This window comes from Plutella xylostella, chromosome 11, assembly GCF_932276165.1.
Source record: "Plutella xylostella chromosome 11, ilPluXylo3.1, whole genome shotgun sequence".
NCBI classification, from domain to species: Eukaryota; Metazoa; Arthropoda; class Insecta; order Lepidoptera; family Plutellidae; genus Plutella; species Plutella xylostella.
Genome location: NC_063991.1, coordinates 5,199,310 through 5,225,582, shown reverse-complemented (window position 1 = coordinate 5,225,582; position 26,273 = coordinate 5,199,310). Strand labels below are relative to the sequence as shown.

The 26,273-nt window shown below is 40.0% G+C and overlaps 1 protein-coding gene across 2 annotated transcripts; it reads right to left on the bottom strand.

Moving 5' to 3' along the window:
• Nucleotides 1-227: 227 nt before the first annotated feature.
• Nucleotides 228-26,273, bottom strand: LOC105391427 (monocarboxylate transporter 12). 2 transcript variants are annotated; one of them, XM_048624102.1, is made up of 19 exons: nt 25,685-26,273; nt 12,885-12,992; nt 12,364-12,471; nt 11,388-11,530; nt 10,947-10,998; nt 10,261-10,396; nt 9,162-9,305; nt 8,765-8,831; nt 7,961-8,076; nt 7,227-7,355; nt 6,270-6,415; nt 6,022-6,097; nt 5,467-5,593; nt 4,870-5,016; nt 3,425-3,567; nt 2,493-2,598; nt 2,012-2,085; nt 1,632-1,778; nt 228-1,140 (listed from the first exon to the last, which is right to left on the bottom strand). In XM_048624102.1, the coding sequence occupies exons 1-19, from the start codon at nt 25,715-25,717 to the stop codon at nt 1,001-1,003; spliced, it is 2,142 nt and encodes a 713-aa protein (XP_048480059.1). In that variant the 5' UTR covers nt 25,718-26,273; the 3' UTR covers nt 228-1,000. The 2 variants fall into 2 exon arrangements, with proteins under 2 accessions (XP_048480059.1, XP_048480060.1); XM_048624103.1 differs by lacking the exon at nt 10,261-10,396 and having other exon boundaries at nt 10,811-10,998; nt 25,685-26,260.

The following is a 26,273-nucleotide window of genomic DNA, read 5'->3' as shown; positions in this document are numbered from 1 at the left end:
TGTCATGGCGCGTGACCAGTTTTTAAATTAATACATAACAACTAAAGCCTTAAAAATATTCACAGCTTTATATTTTATATATATATATATATATATATATATATATATATATAATTTTGACAACTCGTCTTCCAGTTGATCATCATACCAATCACTTTTAACTGATTATGGAGTTTATATCTTCATCAGATGAAAATTTATGCTTATTTTTATCCAACTACAACTTTTTTCTTGAAACCTTTTAGGCTTTCATCTCACGTATAAATGAGTGCTTCGATCTTTTTTCATATGTTTTATTTTTCTCAATAAAACTGATAACATGAGAAATATTACATTATAAGCTGTCCTAAAAGTGCTTTTACAATTTTACTTTTAACACTTGCTAAGCTGACATTTATTTAGCTTGGTTTTGTCTTTTAAAACCATTACACAAAAACCGAAATAAAAAAAAAACATTGACACATTCTTAAACTACCAATCCATTTTGAAACATTCTACAATAACCACCACGACGATTAAACACATATTATTATTAGATATATTAGAAAACATATTTTAAACGGATTGATTCGGTCCCCGCTGCACGGGTCCGATATCGACGTAGATAAAACTCACAACATCGCGATTAGCCATACATACGGCTGTGTGATAGTTGCAACGCTCATTTAACTAGTTTATCGTCGTAGATTACGCAACCGTGTCGCGAGGCCAGCTGTCATTTAAACATAACCCTTCCTCTACAACTCAAAAGTCAACCTTCAAATCCGTTTAAAACCCTTCCAAACCTCAAACAGTTCTATAATACTGATGCCGAGTCTCAGGAAGGAACTTTAAGCTAATGTCGGCATTAAATCAATGTCTATCTCTTTCTATCCACACACTGCCAAAGTAAGACATTACGTTTAAAGTCGACATAATCTTAAAGTTACTTTCTGAAACTCAACGTTAATATCGAAACCAACTCCTAAATTTTAATACCTCAATTCTCTCGTCTGTAACTTCAATCAGCGGAGGAGTTTTCCTCCTCTTCTTTTTTGCTGCAGATGTGGAAGGCGATGACGGGTATGGTCCCGAGTACCATGCAGGACCCCATGCCGTAGAAACACCACGAGTAGCCGCCGGTCACGTCGCGGACTAAGCCTGGGGGTGGGATAACAGATTATTAATAATGATATAGATAAAGGGACATTCATTTGACGCTGTTCCTTGTCCGAGGACACTTTCTGGAGCAGCCCGTAGCTGGAGGCGATGCAGACAGTGCTGAAATACCTACTGGTGACCCCCACATGATAGTAACAAGAGACTCTCTATTGGTGCGTTGCAACGTGTTGTCCCTATGAAACGATCATTAAAAAAATGGGAGCGACGGCTCTCTGACGACGCAACGCACCAATGCTCTAAATGAAATACAGATTCAACAGCATCTCATTTGCAATATGCGGCACAGGATATACCTATCGTCGCTCTGGACAGTTTGATACGTCAACTGGCGACCATGAATGATAGTAAGGAAATACTAACATCATTTTAATTGTTACCAGCAATAAGCGGCACAGATATAGCAACCCTGGATGATAATACTGATGATGACACTTATGATGATAATGATAAATCTGCTGTAGAAGACGGACCAGCGACGGGCGGCACGGAGATGGCGGCGCTGCTCTGGAACAGGCGCACGAGCCCGTAGCTGGAGGCGATGCGCGCGGTGCCGAACGAGTCCGCCAGCAGCACCGGCACCAGCAGGAACCAGCAGCCGAGGCAGAGACCGTAGCTACCTGAAGAGTGGAAAGAGAATTTTACGTGTGAAGGGATAAAACATGTGAAATTTTGCTCAGAATCGGACGCAAAACAAGTCTGTCGAAGTAGGAATAAGTCCCCTTACTCTCCCTCAAAGTATGGCCTAGGGTAATTTTTCTAGGGTCAAATAAGCGATTATTTCATTAGCGGTAGATTTATTCGTAGATTATTAACCTTATTTGGGTGATAATCTACACGAGTGTGAAAATACCTGCAGCGATGGCGAGCGCCCACCACGACGACAACAGAGGTAGAGTCAGCACCGACAGACCCGCCACCAGGATACTGAGGAGTAGGGAGAATCATTAAATTCATTAATAAGAACAATATAATAAGAGCATAGGGGAAAGAACCTGACCCTCAAAACAGCAGAACCATTAACCAAACCTCGGCTCCATCCATTATTGGTTACGATCAAAAGGTATCATAAAACCCCGAGAAAAGAGAACTCACGATACAATAAGAACCGTCATCAGCTTCAGCCAATATTGCATATGGACCTAGGCTAAGGTCCTATGCAATAAGCTGTCGTCGTACTTCCATAAGTATTCTCTACCAGATACCTTTGTAAGGTCAATAGTCAAGATTGGATCCCACGCTGCATTTGCCCAGAATCTCCACTTTATAACCTTTTAAGACCAAGTGGGAACAGCTACATACATAACTAGTTAGTAACAACATTAAGTCCTGACCTGATGATGTATGCCTTCCTCCTGCAGAACAGATGCAGGTCGCACAGCCAGCCCAGCCCCAGCCGCCCGCACAGGTCCAGCACCGCGCTGATAGCTACCAGCCGACCTGGAGAAAGTATAGTGTACTCTTTAGCCATAGAACAACATGGACTCGAAATGCCTTTAGCAGAAACTATATCTCCAATCCGCCGGTGATTATTGCGATTTCAGGGTTGCAGGAGGCACATCTTCTGCAGTGGACTCATATTTACGCACTGTATCAGTGATGTTCAAAAAAATGTATTTAAAATTGATTTATTTAAAAAATTATAGATATTAATATTACACATAATTATGTTAGTTTACATTTACCTTATACTGCGTTATTAACATAATTTTAAATAATTAAAAATCTATAGGTAGGTACTTACTAACAAAATTTTATTAAACGCTGATAAGTACACAATTTAAGACTTAAGTAAGTCTTAAGTAAAGTAGGTACGAGTAATGGTTAGAATATGTAGGATACAATGATTAATCCACCTAAACTAGGTCTAGCCTGTACTATAGGAGGAAATATGTTTTTAGTCCAGTCAGGTTTCATGTTATACAATTTCAAATGCCTTTTAAAGTTAAATAATATGTATAACTTTTATATATTTTTTGTTACGAACCTTAACAGGTAGGCAAACCCTAATAACTAACTTAAATTAACCTGATGCTCAGTATTTATTATTGTTAAAAAAATTATAGCTAGGTTGCAATTGCAATGACCCTTGCAATAGAATCATGATGAAACTTTGCTGATCACGTGAGGTACATTTTTTAAATCGTTAATTTCCAAAAGTCATAAAACAAAAGTTGACCGAAATTACCTCCCGACTCACCCTCTATCAGCATACTATACCACTACAAAAACACCCAGTTATAAAGAATAAGAAAGATAATCTTACCAGCATTAGCCTTGCTATGCCCCATGGACACAGTATACGCGGGCAAGTAGTACAGCGCGTACGGGGACCCGCAAGACATGAGGGCCACGGAGGCGCAGAGGAGGCCGAAGCGCCAGGACTTGAGGAGAGAGACGTCCAGGTATCTGAAAGGGAGACGGGGGGGGGGGGGTTAGTCATTGTACTGTAAGGTCACGGCACATATAACCGCAACGTCCGTAAGAGATCGCCTCTTTTTTTCTGTCAACCAGTGCGCCGGACGTTTCACTCGCGGAGGTTTCTTTTAGAGGGGTTAAAAAAGTTTGTATGCCCTACACTGTAGGTACTAGGTACCTTATAGAAGGCTGACTACACAATCTAGCTAGGTACACACGGCAACGTCAAATGGTTGGCAGGGCACACAAACGTAGTGTATGTGTGCACACTAACGTGGTCTATGTGTGCATAAAAGCGGTTTACACACCAGTAACAAACCGCACACACACAACAGCACTCAAACGAGTTTGCGCGTAGGCAAACGCCCGAACACCAGCTTTGAAATAAACATATCAATCGGTCGTGTAATTTAAATAGTTATAAAATTGACGAAATGCAAAATTTCACTACATGTGTCTATACACTTCGTAGCTCATTGGTAGAATGTTAGACTTATGAAACATAGGTCGTGTGTTCGAGTCCACTGTTGGGTATTTTTATTTTACTTAATTCTTTTATTTTACTTACTGTCTGATGTTTATTATGATTTAAAACTGCAAATTGAAAATTTTCATTAATAATATAAACTAGAACTATTTTTTATAACTAAAAACAACAAAAACGTAACAACCTTAAAGTTTTCATTTAAAAAAAGAATTGGTAATTTTAACGCATAGTAACTTGTTTCATTTACTTTCTGTGTTGCTTTTATTCGTATATACTACAATACTATTATTAATCATCTTGAAAGATAAATTAAATCTATAAAAAAACAAAAAAGGAATAATTAAGGTTCAACGGGATTTGAACCACCGTCTCGGTTTAAGTCAGTCTTGTATCATACCAACTTGGCCATTCAATCTGTTACAATGCCCGGCAAAATTTTGCTTCATATCATAAAAAGAATGAATCATTGTCACTGGCACAACTACATGTTTACAATATCCGTGTGTTGGTGCCGAGGACTAAATGATTACGTTGACGTCGACTTCGCCGACACACACACACATACACTACGTTAGTGTGCCCTGCCAACCATTTGACGTTGCCGTGTGTACACAATACATGTACCCGTAATATACAAGGACATCCAAGAGAATAAGCCGTCTAGGAATTGAACCCGAGACCTTCGCTTCAGCGCCTTAGTTTGTCGAACCGGTTTCTCTTCAGTTTATTCCACAATACGTACTTTTACTCTCACTCTGTACGATCTTATAAAAACCTATGGCAACAATCAAGACTTAAAACCCCACCTCGAAATCCGTTCAACGCAAGTCTTCTTGACAACCACTTCTTCTTCCTCTTCTCGTATCTTCTGCTCCTGCTTCTCCCTGGCGGCCTCGTGGATGAGCTTGCTCTGGATGAGCGCGCGTGGTAGGGGCGGCTTGATGTACAGTGACCTGGGGGGAGATTGAGGTCTGCTTCAGGAATTGAGGCCTTTGATATCATTGACGATATCTAACACTAGAGCTAGAGGGTATGGTTTTCCACCGTAGTCAGCGATTTGGACAGTCAGATTAGTCTCGAACTGCCTAGAAAGTGTGGTATGCGTATACTATTTAGGGAATCACTCGGGGAGGCTCCTGTCATGAGGAGAGCCGAAGATTGAAGATGTCCCGGTGTGCCTGTACAGTGGTGAGTCATCTAAATAACTATATGTATAAAATAATTAACCGTCTAACTGACTGACTAACATATCAACGCACAGCCTAATCGGCTTAACGTAGGCACTTGAAACTTGGAAAGGACGTAGCTTAGGTACCGTAGAGGTGCACTAAGAAAGGAATTCCCGAAATTCCCACGGGAACGAAAATCCTTTTGTATGAAAAATTCAAGCGGGGGTACAGTACCTGCTGATCTTCCTCCGGCTGGCCTTGTAGACGCAGGTGCTGTCGGTGGAGAGGTCCTCGACCGAGTGCAGGATGGAGGACGAGCGCGTCGGCCGCAGACGGAGCTTCGCCACCTCGCGCGGTAGACCTAGACACAGACTAACACATTATAATCCATGCACGGCACGAGATCAAAGTGGCAAGATTTTTGGAAAAATCTATGGGTCACAGCACTCACAGCACATATAAGCGTAACGTAAACGTATTCTTTCTTCTGTCAACCAGGCGTCCGGGAGCTCGCGTTCTACCTACTGGTTCACAGAAGAAAAAGAGGCGATCCCTTTACGTTACGCTTTAAATATGTGCTGAAGGTCTTCACTCTTGTGCATATTCCTTCTTGGTCTATTGTGCATGCTCCCTAAGGTCCTCACTCCCTTTTAAATTGAATCATTATTTGTTCGTCGTAAAATTATACAAATTGATATGTCACTCTACCACCACAAGTTACACAAATCTTTCACAAATTCCCTTACTTCAGTTATAAATTTACATGAACAAATAAATGGGTTATCTTACCAGCGACACCGAGCACATCGAGACCCTCCGAGTCCTCGGAGTCCGACACGGCTTGCGGCATCGGCGGACGCGCCATCTGAGAAAAGCAGTGTTTTTTTACTGTTAAATCAGTCCTCATGGTTTTTATGACATAAAAGTATCAAGTCTGTGTATATAGTCAAAGTGGCCACAGGTAGATTATTAAATTTGCCGCCGTATTCTTTGGACATCTTTCGCTGGCCAAGCTCTAGCTCTTGTCTAGCTCTCACCTCCACAAAGCTAGGCTGTATGATCTCGGCCAGCAGCCCGGCGCGCTTCTCGTCGGCCGCGAGCTGGTTCCTCTGGTTCATCATCAGCTCCGACTCGGGGAAGAACAGCTTCTCCAGGCGGTTGTTCTGGCCGGCTTGTGCTTTCACTGGTGGGTAAGAGGTTATGGTGTTACTTGTGTTTGAGGTTGGTTTTTGGAAACTAATAAAATAGTTATAGCTGGTGGAAGATAGTGTTGAGGTGCTCCTGGGAAGAGACTTAAGGGTCTCAGCACATAATTATTTAGGTATAAGTAGGTATAAGTGTAACGTAAAGGGATCGCCTCTCTTTCTTCTTCTTCGTCAACCAGTAGAACGCGAGAAAAAGGTGATCTGTTTACATATCGCTTAATACGGTCTCAGCACATACATATAAGCGATATGTAAACGGATAACCTTTTTCTCGCGTTCTACTAGTTGACGAAGAAGAAGAAAGAGAGGCGATCCCTTTACGTTACGCTTATACCTATATAATTATGTGCTGAGACCGTTAACTGCCAGTTTCTATATCTCTATCTATCCATAACTGGTAGTTACTTTCATACGATTTTGACATAATCAAAAGTAAAAATCTGTCAAAATCGTATGAAAGTAACTACCAGTTATAGATAGATAGAGATATAGAAACTGGCAGTAAGTCTCTTCCCATGTGCGGTGACCAGTATGGATGGTGACCATCATAATCATCCATTAATCGTCCACTGCTGCAGAGACCACCATAATAAACCTCATGAGAGTCATGATCATGACATCGAGTCCCTCATTTTGGGACACCAATGTCAGCGGTAATCGGCAGCGTCATAACAACAAACTTTCATTACGAAATCAACGCTGAAATCTGACATTCACCTCACCTGGTTTCGGAAACGACACCGACCAAATTCCACTTAACTAATATAGCCTTGTTGTCTAGTGACTTACCTTCATGCAAATCAGGCAGCAGTATCGTGTTCTCCGTAGTCGTGGTCCCGGGGGTGAGGGAGGGGTCCGGGTGCGCGGGGGGGTCGCGGTACAGTGTGGCTGCTACACACACGTGCAGCATGCCGCCGCCTGGAAGATAAGAGATAAGGTTACAAATTCTACAGGACTTGGACCAACACCCAGGCTTGCTGCTCCAGTTTACTCGGGAGCTAGGCTAGCTGAGCTGTAATTAAGGGGATATGTACAAAGGTTCCAATCGAGAGAGCCACGCACAGGAACTTCGCCCCCTCCCAGAATAGAATAGAATAGAGGTTAGGTTAGGCCGCCATCTTGTGACGCCATCTTGGATTATGGCCTTGGTCTCCTATTTACGCCGTAGGTCGCGTCCAGCGTCACGCCGTAGGCCGCGTCACGATGCTCACTATAGAAATGTACTGATGCGGTCTCCCTCACACGCCGACGTTTGGCGCGTAGATGTATGAGCATCGCGACGCGGCCTACGGCGGTGACACTTGACGCGACCTACGGAGTAAATAGGAGACCCGGGCCTTACTGTAGTCCGCCATCTTACGCCGCCATTTTAACCCCCGTTCACACTAGTGGTAAGTCGCATAAGACTAAAAGTCGAATGCTCTGGTATACACTTTATATGGAGCTGTTCACATTGGATGAGACGTGATTTTTGCGAAAGACGAAGCTGCTCAACATCATCATTATCATCATCATCGTCATACCCAGCAGCAGCACGGTCCCGTGCAGGCCGTACGCGCGCACCAGCGCCTCGATGGCCATGGGGAACACGAAGCTTCCGGCCGCCGTGCCGCTCACGCAGATGCCGTTTGCCATCGCTCTGGAATACAGGAGATTGTATTGCAAGGTGTAGCAAAAGTGACATAGATAGGAAACCAAAACGACCTACTTACACGAATCTAAATTGTAATAAAGACAGTGGCAACAACTAATTGAAAAGTGACAAGACAGTTTTTTGTCAAGCTATATTTTTTACTCCCATGTAGAAAATCTGTACCTACCTATAGGTACTTCGATATCTCAAGCAGGGTATATGACTCATGAGCCGTGGCATGTCGTAGCCAAACGGGTAACGTGATCGATGTTCATGTGAATCAAGTGCAGTGAAGATGTCGGAGGCAATTTGTAAGATCTCGCCGTTTACATACGGCGTCGTCAGTTTGTGAGGATACCAACACAATCATATGTAGAAAAACCTAAATTAAGGAGAAGGACCCAACCAACACTAACCCGCGGTGGATCGGTGACGGATTTGGAAGTTAAGTATTAATTTCATAGAAAAACAAAGCTATCCATTCAGGATCGATAATAATTACCTACGTCTATTTCTAGCATTAGTCACGTTATGACACCATGGCCATGGCTATACCTACCTCTAATGGGTTTCATTGTCCTCTGCATTACTGTGACTCATAGCATTGCGTAATTATGGGAATAGTCAAATCAAATCAAATCAAAACAACCTAACCTACCTACATTGATTTTTTAAACAGTTAACTGGAACTCACCTGTGCTTGTCAAAGTATTGCGACACGATAACGATCCCTGGAGTAGTTGATAATCCTCCTCCGATGCCTGAAAAGATAAATATTCAGCTTTAGACAAAAGCTCTGGGCATCTTGTTTAACCTGCAGGAGGTTCAGGAGCAGAAAGATATTACCGAAGAAATCTGCATGCATCTCAATACCGAAGTTTACGATGTCACTGTCGTCATATTTAAACATAAGCGGTAGTTAAATACTTAACTACTATTTAAGTATTTTTAAGGAACTGTTTCACATTATCTGGATAGTAACTACCCGTGGGATAAAAGATATACTGACACCGACAGTAAGTCTTTTAACCCACAGGTAGCCATTATCCAGACATAGTGAAACAGGCCCTAAATCAAGACTACGCTCTCACCAGTCATAACCCCGAAGCTGAGCAGCAGATGCAGTAACCCGGTGCTGAAGAAGGAGAGCGCGAGCCCGGTGGCGCAGAACAAGCCTCCGACGAACACCACCAGGCGGCACGAGTACTTCTCACAGAGAGCGGAGGAGACGGGGGCTGGGGGGTGAGGGTTTTGTGTGAACTTTATGACGTGATAGGAGTACCTTATAGTTAATTTTGTTACTTAAAACTTTGAAGACCTATTGGAGATGCTGGAGTGGTACTGCAAAGGGAGGATCCTCCGACTAGGCCGGGTGGCCTGGCGGGCCGCTGCCCTACGCGGCTAGCGTTGGGGCTCTGTATATAATGCAGTGTAGCTGAGAAACTTCCATATACATATTTCAATAACTTTTTTGGTTGTTTTGCATAAGTAACACCTTAATAAAGCAATTAAAATTATCAAATGCGCATTATTCGTCATTTAAATTTAGAGATTTTAGCGTATTTTAAAATTAGGAAGTGTGGCCTTCAGAATCGCTATCATTACTAAAGAACTACACCACTCACCTAAAGCCAAGCACAGCGTGGACAGCACGGCCGGGATCCAGCTGGCCACGGACTCGGAGGAGTCGGGGAAGGTCTCCATGATCTCCACGTACAGCACGCCGTACGACTTGAACAGCCCCGCCACCCAGAACTGCACCATGAGGCTCCACCACATCACAGGTTTCATACTTACGTTTACTTTAATTTTTTTTAATCGAGTCAGCCCTCATGGTTTATCCTACTTCCAAGTGTGTATGTTTGTTACATCTCTACGTCAAAACGGCTGAACCTATTAATGAAATTTGGTATGGAGTTAGCTGACACCCTGGATTAATCCATAGGCTACTTTTTATCCCGGAATTCCCACGGGAAAACTATTTAAGGCGAAGGCTCGCGGGATCACCTTGTTTGACATAAAAGTATCAAGTCTGTGTATAGTCAATGCGGCCACAGGTAGATATTTAAATTTGCTGCCGTTTTCTTTTGCGGACCTACTGTTTCGGTTGATTTTTACATTAATTTGGCAACTTACCAACTCATTGAAGCCCTAAAACCAAAAAACTTGCTACAGAATCACACCCCTCACCTAAAGCCAAGCACAGCGTAGACAACACCGCAGGGATCCAGCTGGCCACGGACTCGGAGGAGTCGGGGAAGGTCTCCATGATCTCCACGTACAGCACGCCGTACGACTTGAACAGCCCCGCCACCCAGAACTGCACCATGAGGCGCCACCACATCACAGGGTTGATACTTACTTTTTTTTTTTAATCGATTCTGCCCTCATGGTTTATCCTACTTCCAAGTGTGTATGTTTGTTACATCTCTACGTCAAAACGGCTGAACCTATTTTAATGAAATTTGGTATGGAGTTAGCCGACACCCTGGATTAACCCATAGGCTACTTTTTATCCCGGAATTCCCACGAGAAAACGTTTTAAGGCGAAGGCTCGCGGGAACAGCTTGTTTGACATAAAAGTATCAAGTCTGCGTATAGTCAATGCGGCCACAGGTAGATTTTTAAATTTGCTGCCGTTTTCTTTTGCGGATCCACTGTTTTGGTTGATTTTTACATTAATTGGTAACTTACCAACTCATTGAAGCCCTAAAACTTCCAACAGAATCACACCACTAACCTAAAGCCAAGCACAGCGTGGACAGCACGGCCGGGATCCAGCTGGCCACGGACTCGGAGGAGTCGGGGAAGGTCTCCATGATCTCCACGTACAGCACGCCGTACGACTTGAACAGCCCCGCCACCCAGAACTGCACCATGAAGGCGCCGAAGACAACCACCCAGCCGTAGCCGCCGTCTGTCTGCGGGCTGGGGGAGGGTTGGTTAGAGAGGGAAATAACGAGAAGCGAGAGGAATGCTGGAATATAGATAGAATGTTTAGAAATGTTATGAAGTACGTAGAATAGATACAAAATTGCACTATGTACCCAATTCACAGTGACAAAATAGGTCTATCACACAGCAAAGATGGAACTGGAATAGATACAAAATTGCACAAACTATCTGGTTGGCAGTGTCAGAATGATACATAGGTCTATCACAGCATAGTATAGTGCACAATAGGAGCGTCCACCAGTGACGTAAAAACTTTGTATAATTTTTCATTCTCTAGGAAGTCGGTGTCCCCGAAAATTAAGGTAATGAAGTAATCAACAAATTCTTAGCTAATGACGATGATGAAGACTACGAGTACTCACGTGGTAGTACTAGCACTAGGCTGCGGGTCGCGCAGACGCCTGGAGGCGGCGATGAGGGGCCGCGCCGCCACCGACGACAGCGTGAGCAGGGAGTCCTCCTCTTGCTCCGGCGGCGACAGCGCTGATAGGTACGCGCCTACTTGCTGTAGGGACGAAGGGATATGAGATAAGTTAATCCTCATTGGCCTCAGCATTTCCTACTTACACATATACAGGGTGTTGCAAAATTGGTATACTAAGGAAGAATTTGGAAATTCGCAAAAAAAAAAAAAAACCATAGTAAAAGTCACGTGACCAACAAAGTTTCTATGGATTTTTTTTTTTTTGCGAATTTCCAAATTCTGATTTCAGTTTCGGGCTTAGATATACCATGCTGCACATGTAGGTTTCGGCTTAGTATACCCTTTTTGCAACACCCTGTAGATGATTGTTGCAGCGCTCGTGGGTTATGAATTAAGACGGCCAAACCATCGTTGATGGCTGTACAGTCCAACAGCAGCACGTAATTTTTTGCCACATATATAGGTATTATAGACAAACTATAAAAAGCAAGTCTTGTAACTACATAGCCTGTATAGGTAGTAAAGTACATTAACCCTGTCACTATACATTAAATGATCAAGGACATCAAATCGTGGATGAAAATAGAATCAATACCGCAGCCGATTCATTTCCATAGTATCAATAATCTACATTCTATTATAAGTACTTATGGATAGATTGATTTTTGTTACTCTTTCACGGCGCGGCGGATGGCTACGGCTAGAGACGATACGGATAGAGATGGCTACTAGACGGCTGGATATTTTTTCATGAAAGGTATTTGGCATGTAAGTAGTAAACTGGAGGCAAATTTTGATCCAAGAATTTCTACGGTTTTTCCTTTTATTATGCCTTTATTAAAGAGAACCGAAGCTCGGGGGAAAAGCTAGCAAAATAATATAAAATAGGCTGAATAATGTCATTAGACCCTGACCGTGGCTAACGGCAGCTCGAGCATGAGGCTGTGTGGTCTCTCGCACTGCTCCGGCGGCGCCGACTGCACTGACAGCATGGAGCCGCCCAGCTCTGGGGATAACCGGCCCTGAAAACACAATGCCAGTATGAGCAATAGTCGTTAAAGGTCCGTGTAAATGGTCAATTGAGTGTGGTATACTTGGATGATATTATGGTAATATAAGACCATTTAAGATGTATAGTCTTAAGTTCAGATATTCTATTTCATTGTCCAAAGACCTTATAGAAGTGGCCAGATGAAGAAGGCCAGTATTCTATGGTGGTAGCTTATATCCAGTGTCGTACAGTTTGGAGCACTGCTGAAAACTGATTTATCTAAGAGTCACAATTTTATCCTCGAGGAATCGGGGGTTACCACCACCGAACGTTAACATTTAATAATCATTAAGCAGCGTCGCTCGCTTGTCAAATCTGACGTAACTTGTATGGATATGGTAGACGGTTGACAGGCGTTTCATTTCATTGAATTTCATTTCTCACCTCAGCGAAGTCGACAGTGTCAGTCGGCAGGTCGATGGAGCAGGACAGCGGCGCGGACTGCACTGGGGCCGACGTGCCCAACACCGTCGTGTCCATTTTAGACAATGCCTGAGAACAATTACAAGTAGTACTACTTAATATGAATATAGGTACATAGTTTGTGGAGCATAAGTTAAACAAGAAAAACGAAATAACAGGAGTGAGTGTGCGAGTTTAATACGCAAATCTCTCTTTTCTTCTTAATAATGTAACATAAGCGGTAGAAAACTTAGAAAATCTTGAAGATCCATCATCACAATGATAAAAATATAGTAATTATTATGTGGGGACATCTCTCACACGACCATCCGACCCCAAGCCATGTAGACCCTGCCGTAATATATGGGTATCGGAAAGCTGATATTATGAACACAGATACATAGATAGATATATACGTGTATTATAGACATACATATAAATAAATGACCAAGACTACCTAGGTTTCCACAGAGACAGACACAACCCTACTATATTTTACCTACATAGATAGAAAGTCTGATTTCCATAAATTTAAAATCCATTAGCATATCATTTGTGGACTGAATTCGTTTTCAGCGTTTTGTGCGCAGATAAGGAATTATCGCGTGACATCCACAATGCATTTTGTAAGGAACAAAAGAGTAAAAACTTTGAGGAACATACCAAAAACCAAAGATGATTTCTGTCCTAGTTACCCCGTTTAGGTAAGCGTTCACGTATCTGTATCGTACGTATAATATCTAACGGATTTTCATAAAATGTATGGAGAAACGGCGTCGGCAATGCCGATGAAGTGGACGCACTTGTGTGAATTTCTATGTCCGATTTTAGGAAGACCGGATGGCACGTCGGATAATTACTTCCACTGTTATGTGAAGGGGTTGATCCCATTCCAGCACCAATACCTACTTGTTTAAACACAGATAGGTATAAGTATATAATATGGGTCCAAGACATATAACTACGAGATAAACGTCACTATATCGCGATTCACCATAAATATAGCGCTGTGATTGGAAGAACGCGCATTAGACGAGTTTACCGACGTCGATAACAAACCCGTGCCGCGGCCACAGGAACGCAAATAGTTAAGCAATGGCACAGCATGGTACCGAGTTGATTTCAATGAAAAAGTTTTAATTTTTAATCCTCTTTTTATTGATATTTGTTGTCAGTGCCGTCTCTTGATTGCGGTTACTCACGCCATTTTAATTTGTTCCACGTTTGAATTCCGTAACGGATTGACGTTCAACATTTTACTCGGCTATAAACTGTAAATATTTTGGGAAATCTGGCTCACTGAAGTTTAATTTTATTATTGCGTACCTAATAGTACTTACCTACTTCAAATTAAGTAGATTTTGGGTCAAATATAAGACTGAAATACCTAAATAAAACTAAATGAAACCTTTACCTATTGTAGCGTTAGTATAGTCAATTTAAGGTACCTATACCGACTTACAGACATAATAATGATTTATCACACGATTATCACTATAACTATTCTGCCACTGAGGGAAATGACAGTAGCATGTCCAAAGGGAATGTTAATGACCATGGCTATAATTCTACTATAATAGGTACGTACACATTGTATTACATTTCTACATTCTTACATTTGATAAGGCGACTCGACATCCAACAAAATAGGTATACAGGGTGTTGCAAAATTGGTATACTAAGCCGAAACCTACATGTGCAGCATGGTTTAAAAAAAATCATTTTCCATAGTAAAAAGTCACGTGACCAACAAAGTTTCTATGGAAAATGAAAATTTTTTTTCGCGAATTTTTTAAATTCTGATTTCAGTTTCGGGCTTAGATATACCATGCTGCACATGTAGGTTTCGGCTTAGTATACCCTTTTTGCAACACCCTATATAGGTATACATATGATACTATGAAAATTAGCTAAATATTTACATTTGTTTTCTGGCAAATTACATCCAAATTGTTTCAGCCGCTTCCTTGTGGTGAAAGAGTTAAAAACGTAAAAAAATATTTAATGTTAAATAGTTAGGTACTTATGTTGGGTACATTCACTGATAAAATTTAAGAGAATAACGTTTTGAAATAACATTGTAATCGATCCATTCGTGAATTATTAGGTAGATAGTGATGACGACATTGATTGCCTTGAAAAAGGCTTAGCACTGAAAGTTTCAGCGAAGGTAAAATAAGGCTACGTCTCCAATAAGCATCCATGTTTTTACCGTGTTACTTTAAAAATATATGAAACCTTGTTTAATGGGTGTTTAAATCCTAATTTCACACATTTATTTTTAAGGCTTTTGGCATTTTGTTATGATGGTTAAGCTCTTATTATTGTCTGACTTCCACCAAGACACCTAAACATTTACGAATAAAACTAGATTTTAAAATATTAAAAATTTTCACAGCTATAAAACCTAAGTACCTACCCATTTGGGAACGTGTATATATAAGTAGGTATTATATTAGCTAACATAAAGTGAACACCCCGTATAGTGTATCGTATTCTCGAGTGAACTCCCCAAGGTCTGTGCCCTTCAGACAAAACACTACACATGTGGATCTAACATGGAAAACAATATTGTCATCCTACCTTTCTACAGTGCGACAAACTTATCTGTTCCAGTGAGAGCGAACTAAATTGATCCATATCTCATTATTTACTAATGAATTATATATTGATATTGATTAGATGGGTTTATTGAAACTACAAGAGCGCATTACCACTACTGGCAAACTTAAAATCTTATAGAATTAAGAAATATTACACATTTACGTGAGCGGTCACCGGAACAGATAAGTTTGTGGCACTGTACTAGTTTTCCTGTACCTCCTCTAGGTTGGCTGGTAGAAAATGCTTTTAGAATTAAGTATTACCTAATTCTACCCTTTGTACACTTAGGTATATGGTAGGTATATTTTTTTGTAATATACCTAGTATGTAAAGTTTTATATTTTTTTATTCATAACATAGACTATTTTTAAGTATCCCGAATTCCCCACGGGAAAACTTATATTAAATCTGACTGGCGAATCCTTTCATCACAGTGACAAATCCTAGTCTAAAAGTCCTTCCACCCAATGATTGTCTTGAAAATATCTCATTTAGTGACAAGACATTCTTGTACCTTTGTCTTTCTATACAAGCTTTGTAACTTCTGTTCTTGTGTGTGTACAATTTTTTAATATCCTATCCATCTAGTCTAGCGCTTGTGTTTGTCACCGCCACGACACCAAGACGCGCCATGCTGCACCCCCCGTGACTATTGATCTCCAGCCATTCCGGTTCCTCTTGCAGTCACGGTATATCTACATTTAATATGTCTAGACACTAGCAGTTAGACGACCGAATGGCGTAGTGGTTAGTGACCCTGACTACTGAGCCGATGGTCCCGGGTTCGATTCCCGGCTGGGGCAGATATTTGTTTAAACACAGATATTTGCTCTCGGGTCTTGGATGTGCCCGTAAATTGGCAATAGGCCCGCCCCTTATTACATTGGGACTCTGGCGATAAGTGGGTGCAGCAATGCATCTCTGCCTACCCCGCAAGGGAGTACATTAGTACAAGGCGTGAGTGCGTGTGTAGCAGTTAGACGACTAGGTACTAGGTAGTTACTATGTCTTAAAATTGTGTAAATACTTATCGTGTTGGTTTGTAGATTTTATGTTTTGTGAGTACAACTGACAGCTCAGGGCGCGCTCTTCATATTAGCAACAGGGCCTCTAAAGTCTGCTTTTTAATCTCAGTTAGGTAGGTACTAAATTGACAGATTCTGAACGGTTCATCAATATATACAATACATCTACACACACCCGAGTCCGCGTTGTTCTATGATCTACTTATACAAACATATGGAAAAAACAAGTGCCACTTTTGGAACTAACAAATTTGCCTTACATTTTGACAGTGACATTTGACGATACGCAACGTAAACGGAGGTTTCGAATCCTGAAGGGGATCGTGTGAGGCGCGAGCATAGGATTCGATACTATTTTCGAATCTACACGAAGGGTCACTTTTACCAAACGCTAAACGTATTTAAATCAAATTCTAAATACATTTTGCACTAACTGACAGACGTATGACAGGCTACTAAATACGTTTAGCGTTTGGTGAAATTCCACCTAACATGGAAAAAACAAATGTCACTTTTGGAACTAACAAATTTGTCTTACATTTTGACAGTGACATTTGACGATACGCAACGTAAACGGAGGTTTCGAATCCTGTGCTCGGGCAACAGGATTCGAAACCTCCGTTTACGTTCCATGTTAGGTGGAATTTCACCAAACGCTAAACGTATTTAGTAGCCTGTCATACGTCTGTCAGTTAGTGCAAAATGTATTTAAAATTTGATTTAAATACGTTTAGCGTTTGGTAAAAGCGACGACCCTTCGTGTAGATTCGAAAATAGTATCGAATCCTGTGCTCGCGCCTCTGTGCTCGGGCAACACGAAAAATATAGAATCGAATGCAAGTGCGACTATTGTCAACTTGACAGCACTTTCGAACACTTTTTACCTATAGAATTGACAGTTCTCGCACTCGCATTCGATTCTATACGTTAGCTCTGTTTTTCGTGATCGCCGTATCGAGAATTGTATCGAATCCTGTGCTCGCGGCTCTGGTCGTATCGAGAAGGCTTCTTCTTTCGTACACGCCACACCCCAGCTCCCATATAACTAAACTCAAACAAAGTATTATTTATATAATACAGGGTGTTGCAAAAAGGGTATAGTAAGCCGAAACCTACATGTGCAGCATAGTATATCTAAGCCCGAAACTGAAAGCAGAATTTCAAAATTCGCGAAAAAAAAAAGTTATTCTCCATACTAAAAAGTCACGTGACCGACATAGTTTCTATGGAAAAATTTTTTTTTTTTCGCGAATTTTGAAATTCTGATTTTAGTTTCGGGCTTAGATATAACATGCTGCACATGTAGGTTTCGGCTTAGTATACCCTTTTTGCAACACCCTGTATATTAACCTATTCATTCCTGCTATGCTATACCTAGGTAAGTTTTTTCTCTTCCCATTGTTTTGCGCTGAGATGTGAACTTTGAACTTTAAGCGTCGCCAGAACCAAGTTATTTGGCATGAGCGAGCGCTGGCGTTCAGCTATAATGCCAAAATGTTACTGTGTCAAATATCTCTGCAATTTTACTGAGCTTAAATTTATATTGAATAGCTGTTCCCGCGCGCTTCGCTTCGCCTTAAAAAGTTTTCCCGTGGGAATTCCGGGATAAAAAGTAGCCTATGTTCTTTCCCAGGGTCTAGACCGTATGTATACCAAATTTCATTCAAATCCGTTCAGTAGTTTTGGCGTGAAAGAGTAACAGACAGACAGACAGACAGACAGACAGACAGACAGACACAGTTAATTTCGCATTTATAATATTAGTTAGGATTAGGATAGTTAGGATTTTAACTTCAAGGTGCTTGCTTGCTCTAGAGCAGTCGTAGTAGCTACGACTACTCTAATACTGCTAAGTATAAAAATTATAAAAAAATACATTATGATGTTTGCTTAAATATCGTATTCGACTAGGTTTAATAAAAATAAATAACAGGTTAAACAAACATAGATAGGTACAGATAGATAGATAGGTACAGTCACTCTTTGTGTACTTACTATATGAAACAGACGGAGACACAACATTAATTTAATGGTGAACATGTTTAAATGTATGGGATTCAACCATTCAAAATAAGGCGGGCGAAAAACCCCGATACCATAATTATATCTCTGGGTATAAAAATATCTAAAGTACAGTCAGCTGCATAAGTAGCTGTACACTTTTCTACCTTGTCAAACTCACAAACTGCCTATTCAAACATTGACATTGACGATTTGTTATGTAGGTAGTTCGACAAGGTACAAATGTATGTGTATCACTTTTGCAGCTAAATCTTTTTTTTTAATTTCTTTATTTCAATAACCATACTTAATCTCTAGGTGTACATGACTGGAGCAATCCTTGAAAGCAGCTGACCGTACCTATGCCGGCGCTGCCGCTGATTCAAACCCAGGACCAATTAATGTTTAAGTTGGGGCGCTATACGGCACTTTACACACTATAATAATAATAATAATAATATGTGGGGACATCTCACACACGGCCATCCGACCCCAAGCTAGGCAGAGCCTGTGTTATGGGTATCGGACCGCTGATATATCTAAACAAATACATACACACACTGTACCATTCGCTTGTCCCTGTAACGAAATCTGCTGAAATAACCCTTATTCCTTCGGGGAAAGAAGACGGCGATAACCTTATAAATACATTTACTGGTACAACGAACCGTGCAAGGAAAATTGTCTAACACCCTTTGAATTATTAAATTAACTGAAATCTACCTTCTGCTTTACTTTTATGGGTCTGCTCATAGTAGAATGAATGTGCATGTAACATTCAGTAGGTATTATTAAGTACTAGCTGTCCCCGCGCGCTTCGCTTCGCCTTAAAAAGTTTTCCCGTAGGAATTCCGGGATAAAAAGTAGCCTATGTTCTTTCCCAGGGTCTAGACCGTATGTATACCAAATTTCATTCAAATCCGTTCAGTAGTTTTGGCGTGAAAGAGTAACAGACAGACAGACAGACAGACAGACAGACACAGTTACTTTCACATTTATAATATTAATATTAATATAATAATATAAGTTAGGATTAGGATGTACTTATTACTTATACGTGTATACGTTGTATGTTACACTGAAAGAATTATACGAAGGTTCACCGTGGGAGTTCTTCTTAGCTTGTCTTATAATATTCTGTACGCCTATCACAGGATATGATACCATTTTCAATACTACACAAACATATGGAAAAAGAATATGTAAGACGAAAATGTAAGACGAAAATGTATTTGTTAGTTCCAAAAGTGACATTTGTTTTTTCCATAGGTTTGTGTAGTTTCGAAAATAGAATCAAATTCTGTGATAGGATTATTTTCTTTTTCTGTTACTGGAACTTTTTCATTGCTCGTGAGAGTAATTCCACCCTGTAAAAAACACAATAAGGTTCATCGCCCTAAACATTTTACAGAATTTCAGACGCTATGCACAGGGTGAACCCTGAAACGAGACTTCAATTTACATTTTGTAGTAACCGCTGCAGTTTCATGCTACATATACAGGGGTAAGCGTTTATCAGTGTTCGGTCCGGACAGACAAATTTCTCAATAATCAAGCTGACACTCTCTGCCTCTTTAAAAATTTAAAGGAAAATTCGTACATTATATTTAGGCACTTACTTGAAAAAAATGCAGTATAGAATAGAATAGAATATTGCTTTATTGAACACCACATAAATCAGGTACAATAGGCGGCCTTATCGCTGAGATCGATCTCTTACAGGCAACCTTATATATTGCGGAAAAGGAGACAAAAGCATACATATACATTATATGTATAGACGAATTGAGTACCTCCTTTTTTCGAAGTCGGTTAAAAACGCTGTGTGTCGAATTTAATTCCATCAAACCGAATGTGATTGGACGACAGGTAATAACTTAATCCGATCACTGATAAACTCCCAACTTACTATGGCCCACCCAAATGTATTCAACATACTTAATATAACGTTGAAAATGGTCGAAACAGCTTCCAAACATGTAAGATGTAAGTACAAATTTTTACAACATTGAAATAGGAATTCAAGTTTTATTATTGCTAGCTTAAAGCAGCATACGTTGGACTGAAGCGTGAGGCCCCATTGGTACATTCAGTCGCGTCGTAGTCCCAAAAATTACCCTGCGGTGACGGAACGCAACAATGGGGCCTGACTTGTTTTTTAATCTCAGATACTAAATTGATTTCTTTCTTTCAGATTCTGAGCGGTTCTTCAACAGTCGATTGTCCCGCGATTAAGTGACGTTCTATTGCCGACACAATCGACTGAAGCGTTCAGAATCTGTCAATTTAGTATCTGAGATTAAAAACCAGATTTTAGGTTTAGTCATCTATTCTATTCTATTCTCTGTGGGGGTAACAGTACCTGCACCTGGCTCTCTCGAGTGGAACCTTTGTGCATATCCCCAAGGTCTAATCTGCCTTCCTAAGCTTGGACCATGTCCCACCACGCTGGTCCACTGCGGGTTGGTGGGTTCACATATCTAGATGTGCTAAATCTAGATATGCAGGTTTCCTCACGATGTTTTCCTTCACCGTAAGAGCGATGGTAAGTATACATTGTACTTAAATTCAGAAAAGAACTCATTGGTACATGTCAGCGCCGGGATTCGAACTGACTCGACTGAGCTACCACCGCTCTTGTTTAGGTAGGTGTCTCAGGTTTAGTCATCGCTATTTGTCAAAAATTGTTCACAATGAGCTGGTCACCCCTTTCGGCTTACTCTTTTTGCAACACCCTGTATAGCAAATGTTGTATAGAATGCGACCTAGTTACGTAATATTAGTTCTCAGGTACATTTTGGCAGCAAAATTGTGCAGAAAATTCCACTGAATTGCCGCACTGCAATAACAATATAGGTCACCTAGGACAAGGCCTAAGAGCTAGGTAATCTGTGTGCTCTAGAAACAACAACAATGCTATGCAAAGGTACTTACTATATAATATTATTAAGGTAGAAGGTTTGTTTCGCGGAAAAACTACTATACCTACATAAGCTACATTTCATAAAATAAGTATTCGTTCGATATCGCAAAAACTAGAAGTTAAACAAGTATATTATCTATTTTTCATCAAAGATTCAACCTAAGACTATAAAGGTAAACACCTACCTATCTGTATCGTACGTATGACGTATCGCACGAAATGGATTGTCATATATGTATACAGGGTGTTGCAAAAAGGGTATACTAAGCCGAATCCTACATGTGCAGCATGTTATATCTAAGCCCGAAACTGAAATCAGAATTTGGCAATAGGCGTAGGTTTCGGCTTAGTATACCCTTTTTGCAACACCCTGTATATGGAGAAACGGCGTCAATGCTGATGAAGTGGACGCACTTGTGAGCTGTTCCCGCGAGCTTCACTTCGCCTTAAAAAGTTTTCCCGTGGAAATTGCGGGATAAAAAATTCCTATGTTCTTTCTCAGGGTCCAGACCATATGTATACCAACATAATTCATATCCGTTCAGTAGTTTTGGCGTGAAAGTATACCAGACAGACAGACACAGTTACTTTCGCATTTATAATATTAGTTAGGATGTAATGCGTGCGGTGCCGACAGGTAGACGCTTACCTTATCTATCCAAATTTGAATTAGATTTAAAACCTGCTATCATATTATCATAATTTATAATAATCTCAATGAACCTAATCGAAAAAAAGTTTTTGTAAAAATTGGCCTACGACTGTCGTAGCTTATACGTCGTAGCACTACGCCGTAGCTTACTACGCTGTACCGATGCTACGGTGGCTGCGTAGCAATCCAGAGCCAAAGCAACGTTTTACAATGTCTTACCTACCTCTGTTAAATATCTATGTATGTATACCGTAATACCGTATGCGATATTAAAACTAAGATGTTCTAAAAAAACTATAAAAAATAAAATAAAATATCATTTATTACAAGATTAAGCTACCTGCAATGAGTATTATAAGTACACTAAATGCATATCTTCATTAAGTACATCTATGTAATCTTTAATAATAACTTGTAATAGCATAAGTTTCTAAATTTACACTAGTAATATGTAGATATATATACCTATTAGTTGTGTAACTTACCTAATTTGTTTGTATAAATGCGATCAACCTATCACGTTAGTACAAATGTGCTGCGAAAAGTGGGTGGCTCGCTTGTGAGCCACCTCTGACTACCCCTTCGGGGATTACAGTCGTGAGTGCATAATATGTATATGTATATTATACAAAGTGTTGCAAAATTGGTATACTAAGCCGAAAGCTACATGTGCAGCATGTTATATCTAAGCCCGAAACTGAAATCAGAATTTGGAAATTTGCGAAAAAAAATTTTTTTTTTCATAGTAAAAGTCACGTGACCAACAAAGTTTCTATGGAAAATGAAAATTTTTTTTCGCGAATTTTCAAATTCTGATTTTAGTTTCGGGCTTAGATATAACATGCTGCACATGTAGGTTTCGACTTAGTATACCCTTTTTGCAACACCCTGTATATGTAGGTATAGCGTAAGTGGTTTCATTATTATGCTCCCTATAGCGACGCTATACTGTACGAAATAATAAGAAAACTGACATAGATCTATGGTTCGATTCAGAATATTAAAAATCCTTTAAAATCTGCACGCATTGAGGGAACATTTACGTCTTACAACAAAATCTATTGCTTCTTTACATCCAATTAGGTAGCGTGTTCAAATGTGCTGCGAAAAGCGGGTCTGACTACCCCTTCGGGGATTACAGTCGTGAGCATATTCGAACTTGACGTTCGTGACTGAGGTCAACTCAAGGGCCAGCTGAAAACCTCACTGTCCATAGCATATGCTGAGCTGGTGCCGTTTTGACACTCTGGACAGCATCCTTTATTTGTTTGTTTTGTTTGTTTGTTCTGTATTAAGTATTCTCGTTATTTTGTTATTGTTTCTTTTCTGTCTTATTCTATTTTCTTCTTATTCTTTCTTTTTTGTTTATTGAATTTTATGACATGTACTGAATATGGATCAAGTTATCTGAAATAAATGAATTTAATTTTTTTAATTATTCTGTCCCAGTGTGTCAAATAAATGTATCTTTATTCTTTCTTTCTTTCATATGATAAATATTTTATGTTACCGTGTTCAACTTCGATTAAACATCGTTTCAAGATTTTTTTGTGTTACTCATTCATTTGTAAGTGCTGGTGACACACCATCTACTGGTTATACATATACCTTCCTAGTTTTTGCCTCGCGTTAGAATTTTACGACGGTCGGTAGCCGTAAAAATGCAAAGGAACTAGTAAAATTTGAAATATACCTACTGCAGTGGACCAAATTAAATGTAGGTTCTTATATTTTTCTAAAGAACTTAAAATAATAATATCTATAATAGGTTTTTTTAAACGCTAAACATATTTTTCTATTGTGCGTTTTTGAAAAATGATTGATGCACTATTACTATTGATGTTTTTGTTTGTGTACGTAGATATAACTCCCATGTTTAATATATAAGCATAGGTATCCTTTGAACGACTGCACTAATTTTAATGAAACTTCTGTCTTGTTCTTTCTCAATCCTTACTTCTTCCTATTCTAGATTATGCCGACTCTTGTTACACCGATCTTACCGAGGAGCAACTTAACAAACTTGAGCGCCTCCAAAATGTCTGTATAAGGTTCATATTTGGTTTACGCAAATATGACCATGTTTCTGAATTTCGCACCAAGCTCAAGTGGCTCCCTATTCGCCTCCGCCGGAATACCCATATCCTTTCACTATTGCATTCAATACTGTTTAACCCAGCATACCCTGCGTACCTTAAAGAGCGCTTTAACTTTCGGTACGAATCTCATACTCGGACACTTCGCTCATCACATAATCTTCGCCTCAATATCCCTCCCCATTCAACAAAATTTTACGGTGATTCCTTTACCATACAAGCCATCACCTTATGGAATGATCTCCCACTACACATACGTAAAGCGCCGTCATTGGCTTCTTTTAAAAGAATGGTAAAGGATCATTTTCTTAGTGTTTAGGTAAATTTTTTTTTCCGTTGTCTTATTATCGGAGCTCAGACAAGAATTAATATAATCCTATAAAATCTGATAATTATATTTATGTAGGTATATGTAGTTTATTATATGATATATATGATTGTTATGGGTATATAAGTATAATTTCACGTAAGTATATTGTTAGTTTGTAGGTATTTATAGTTAATTAATAAATTCTTTAGTACACTTGACCCTATCTGAACATAAATATTCTTCCACCTAAAGGTTGTCTTGAAAAAATCGCTTTTAGTGATAAGACCGCCTTTTTTGTACCTATGTGTTTATTTTTAAGCTTTGTATAATCTATTCTTGTGTACAAATAAAGAATATTCTATCTATCTATCTATTCTATCTTATTAAAGTTATCGGTTCGACACCATAGTTATACATCAAAATCCTACAACAAAGCAACAATTGCCATGGTAAAATAACAAACTTATCACACCACTCCCTTATTTCCTGGTGCTACAAAGAATAATAATCTCAAGCAATTCTTTGTTGGCTGTGCTGTGATGCAACCCACTCTGTCACGTCACTAATCTGTCCCTAAGGTCATGCAGTGCAAGATTCAAGCACTTTATTTATAAATAAATCGGATTTCCTACTTATATGTCACGTTAGAGATGGTTCATAGTGGAACGAAATGATTAACTATATCGGTATTATGAATAAATAATGCTCTGAGGTCACTAAACCCCCTTTTCTAGAATCCCGAATTGAACTTTGTAATAGATGCAATAAAAGCATTTGATAATTATGTAGCAATCATCAAAGTATAAGTACTTACTTATACATATTTCTAGGATATCATACTGATAGGTGCTCAATGACTTCAATAGATGCAAGATAGATGCAGAAAGAGTTACACAAAACAAGTGATGCCCGCACTCAACTGGCTGTAAAGTAGGTCAGTGCAGTGTAGGGATGGCGCATCGACAGGAAATGACTTGCACCGCCTTAATAACTCAGAATAAGCATTCACTGCCCACCCATTATGAGAAATACCACTTTATAACGTGGCCTTTTCAAGTGAATCATTAAATTAATGCGATGGTAGCAGTTTAGAGCTAAACGAGGAGTATTTTTTGTTTCGCTGTATTTTTTTTATTTTTTTTTATTTGCCACGAAGGTTTTATGCACTTACCTCGTTAAACATAAACTCTCGGGGCAGCGACATCGCTGATCAATATCAGGAGGCGCCGGCTTCGAAGGTCTCTGACACTGGTCTTCAGATTCAGTGGACTCCAATAGCTTGGAACTTATTTTTATATCCGTATACTCCTGGCCCCCCAAATACATCGGGTTTAAACGGTTGACTCGTGCGGGCGCCGTTTTAACGACTTTCCTTACCGCCTTTTTGGTAAAAACTTATTTCTTTATCGAAGAGGTGAGGTACTTAAACCTTTTCGGTCAATACTCTTTGGTGAGACGAAAAATATATTTGTAGAAAATTTACGGGCCCAATTTTCGGTTGCGAACCAACATCTTTGTTTAATGTTAAGTTTTAGATACACTCGGGTTTTATTATGATTTTGGCAGAGTGAACGCGGAAATGGGAGAGTTTATTGACTTTTCTTTGGTGAATTCAGCGCTCCAGAGTACCGTCTGAGCGCCTGAGGGATTGTACTAGCAATGAGTAACAGCGTAGTGAATTTGTGACGCCTGCGCGCTAGGCGCAATCGATACAACACTGGGGGTTACTCTTTATGACCAAAAACTAAGTTTAAGAGCGC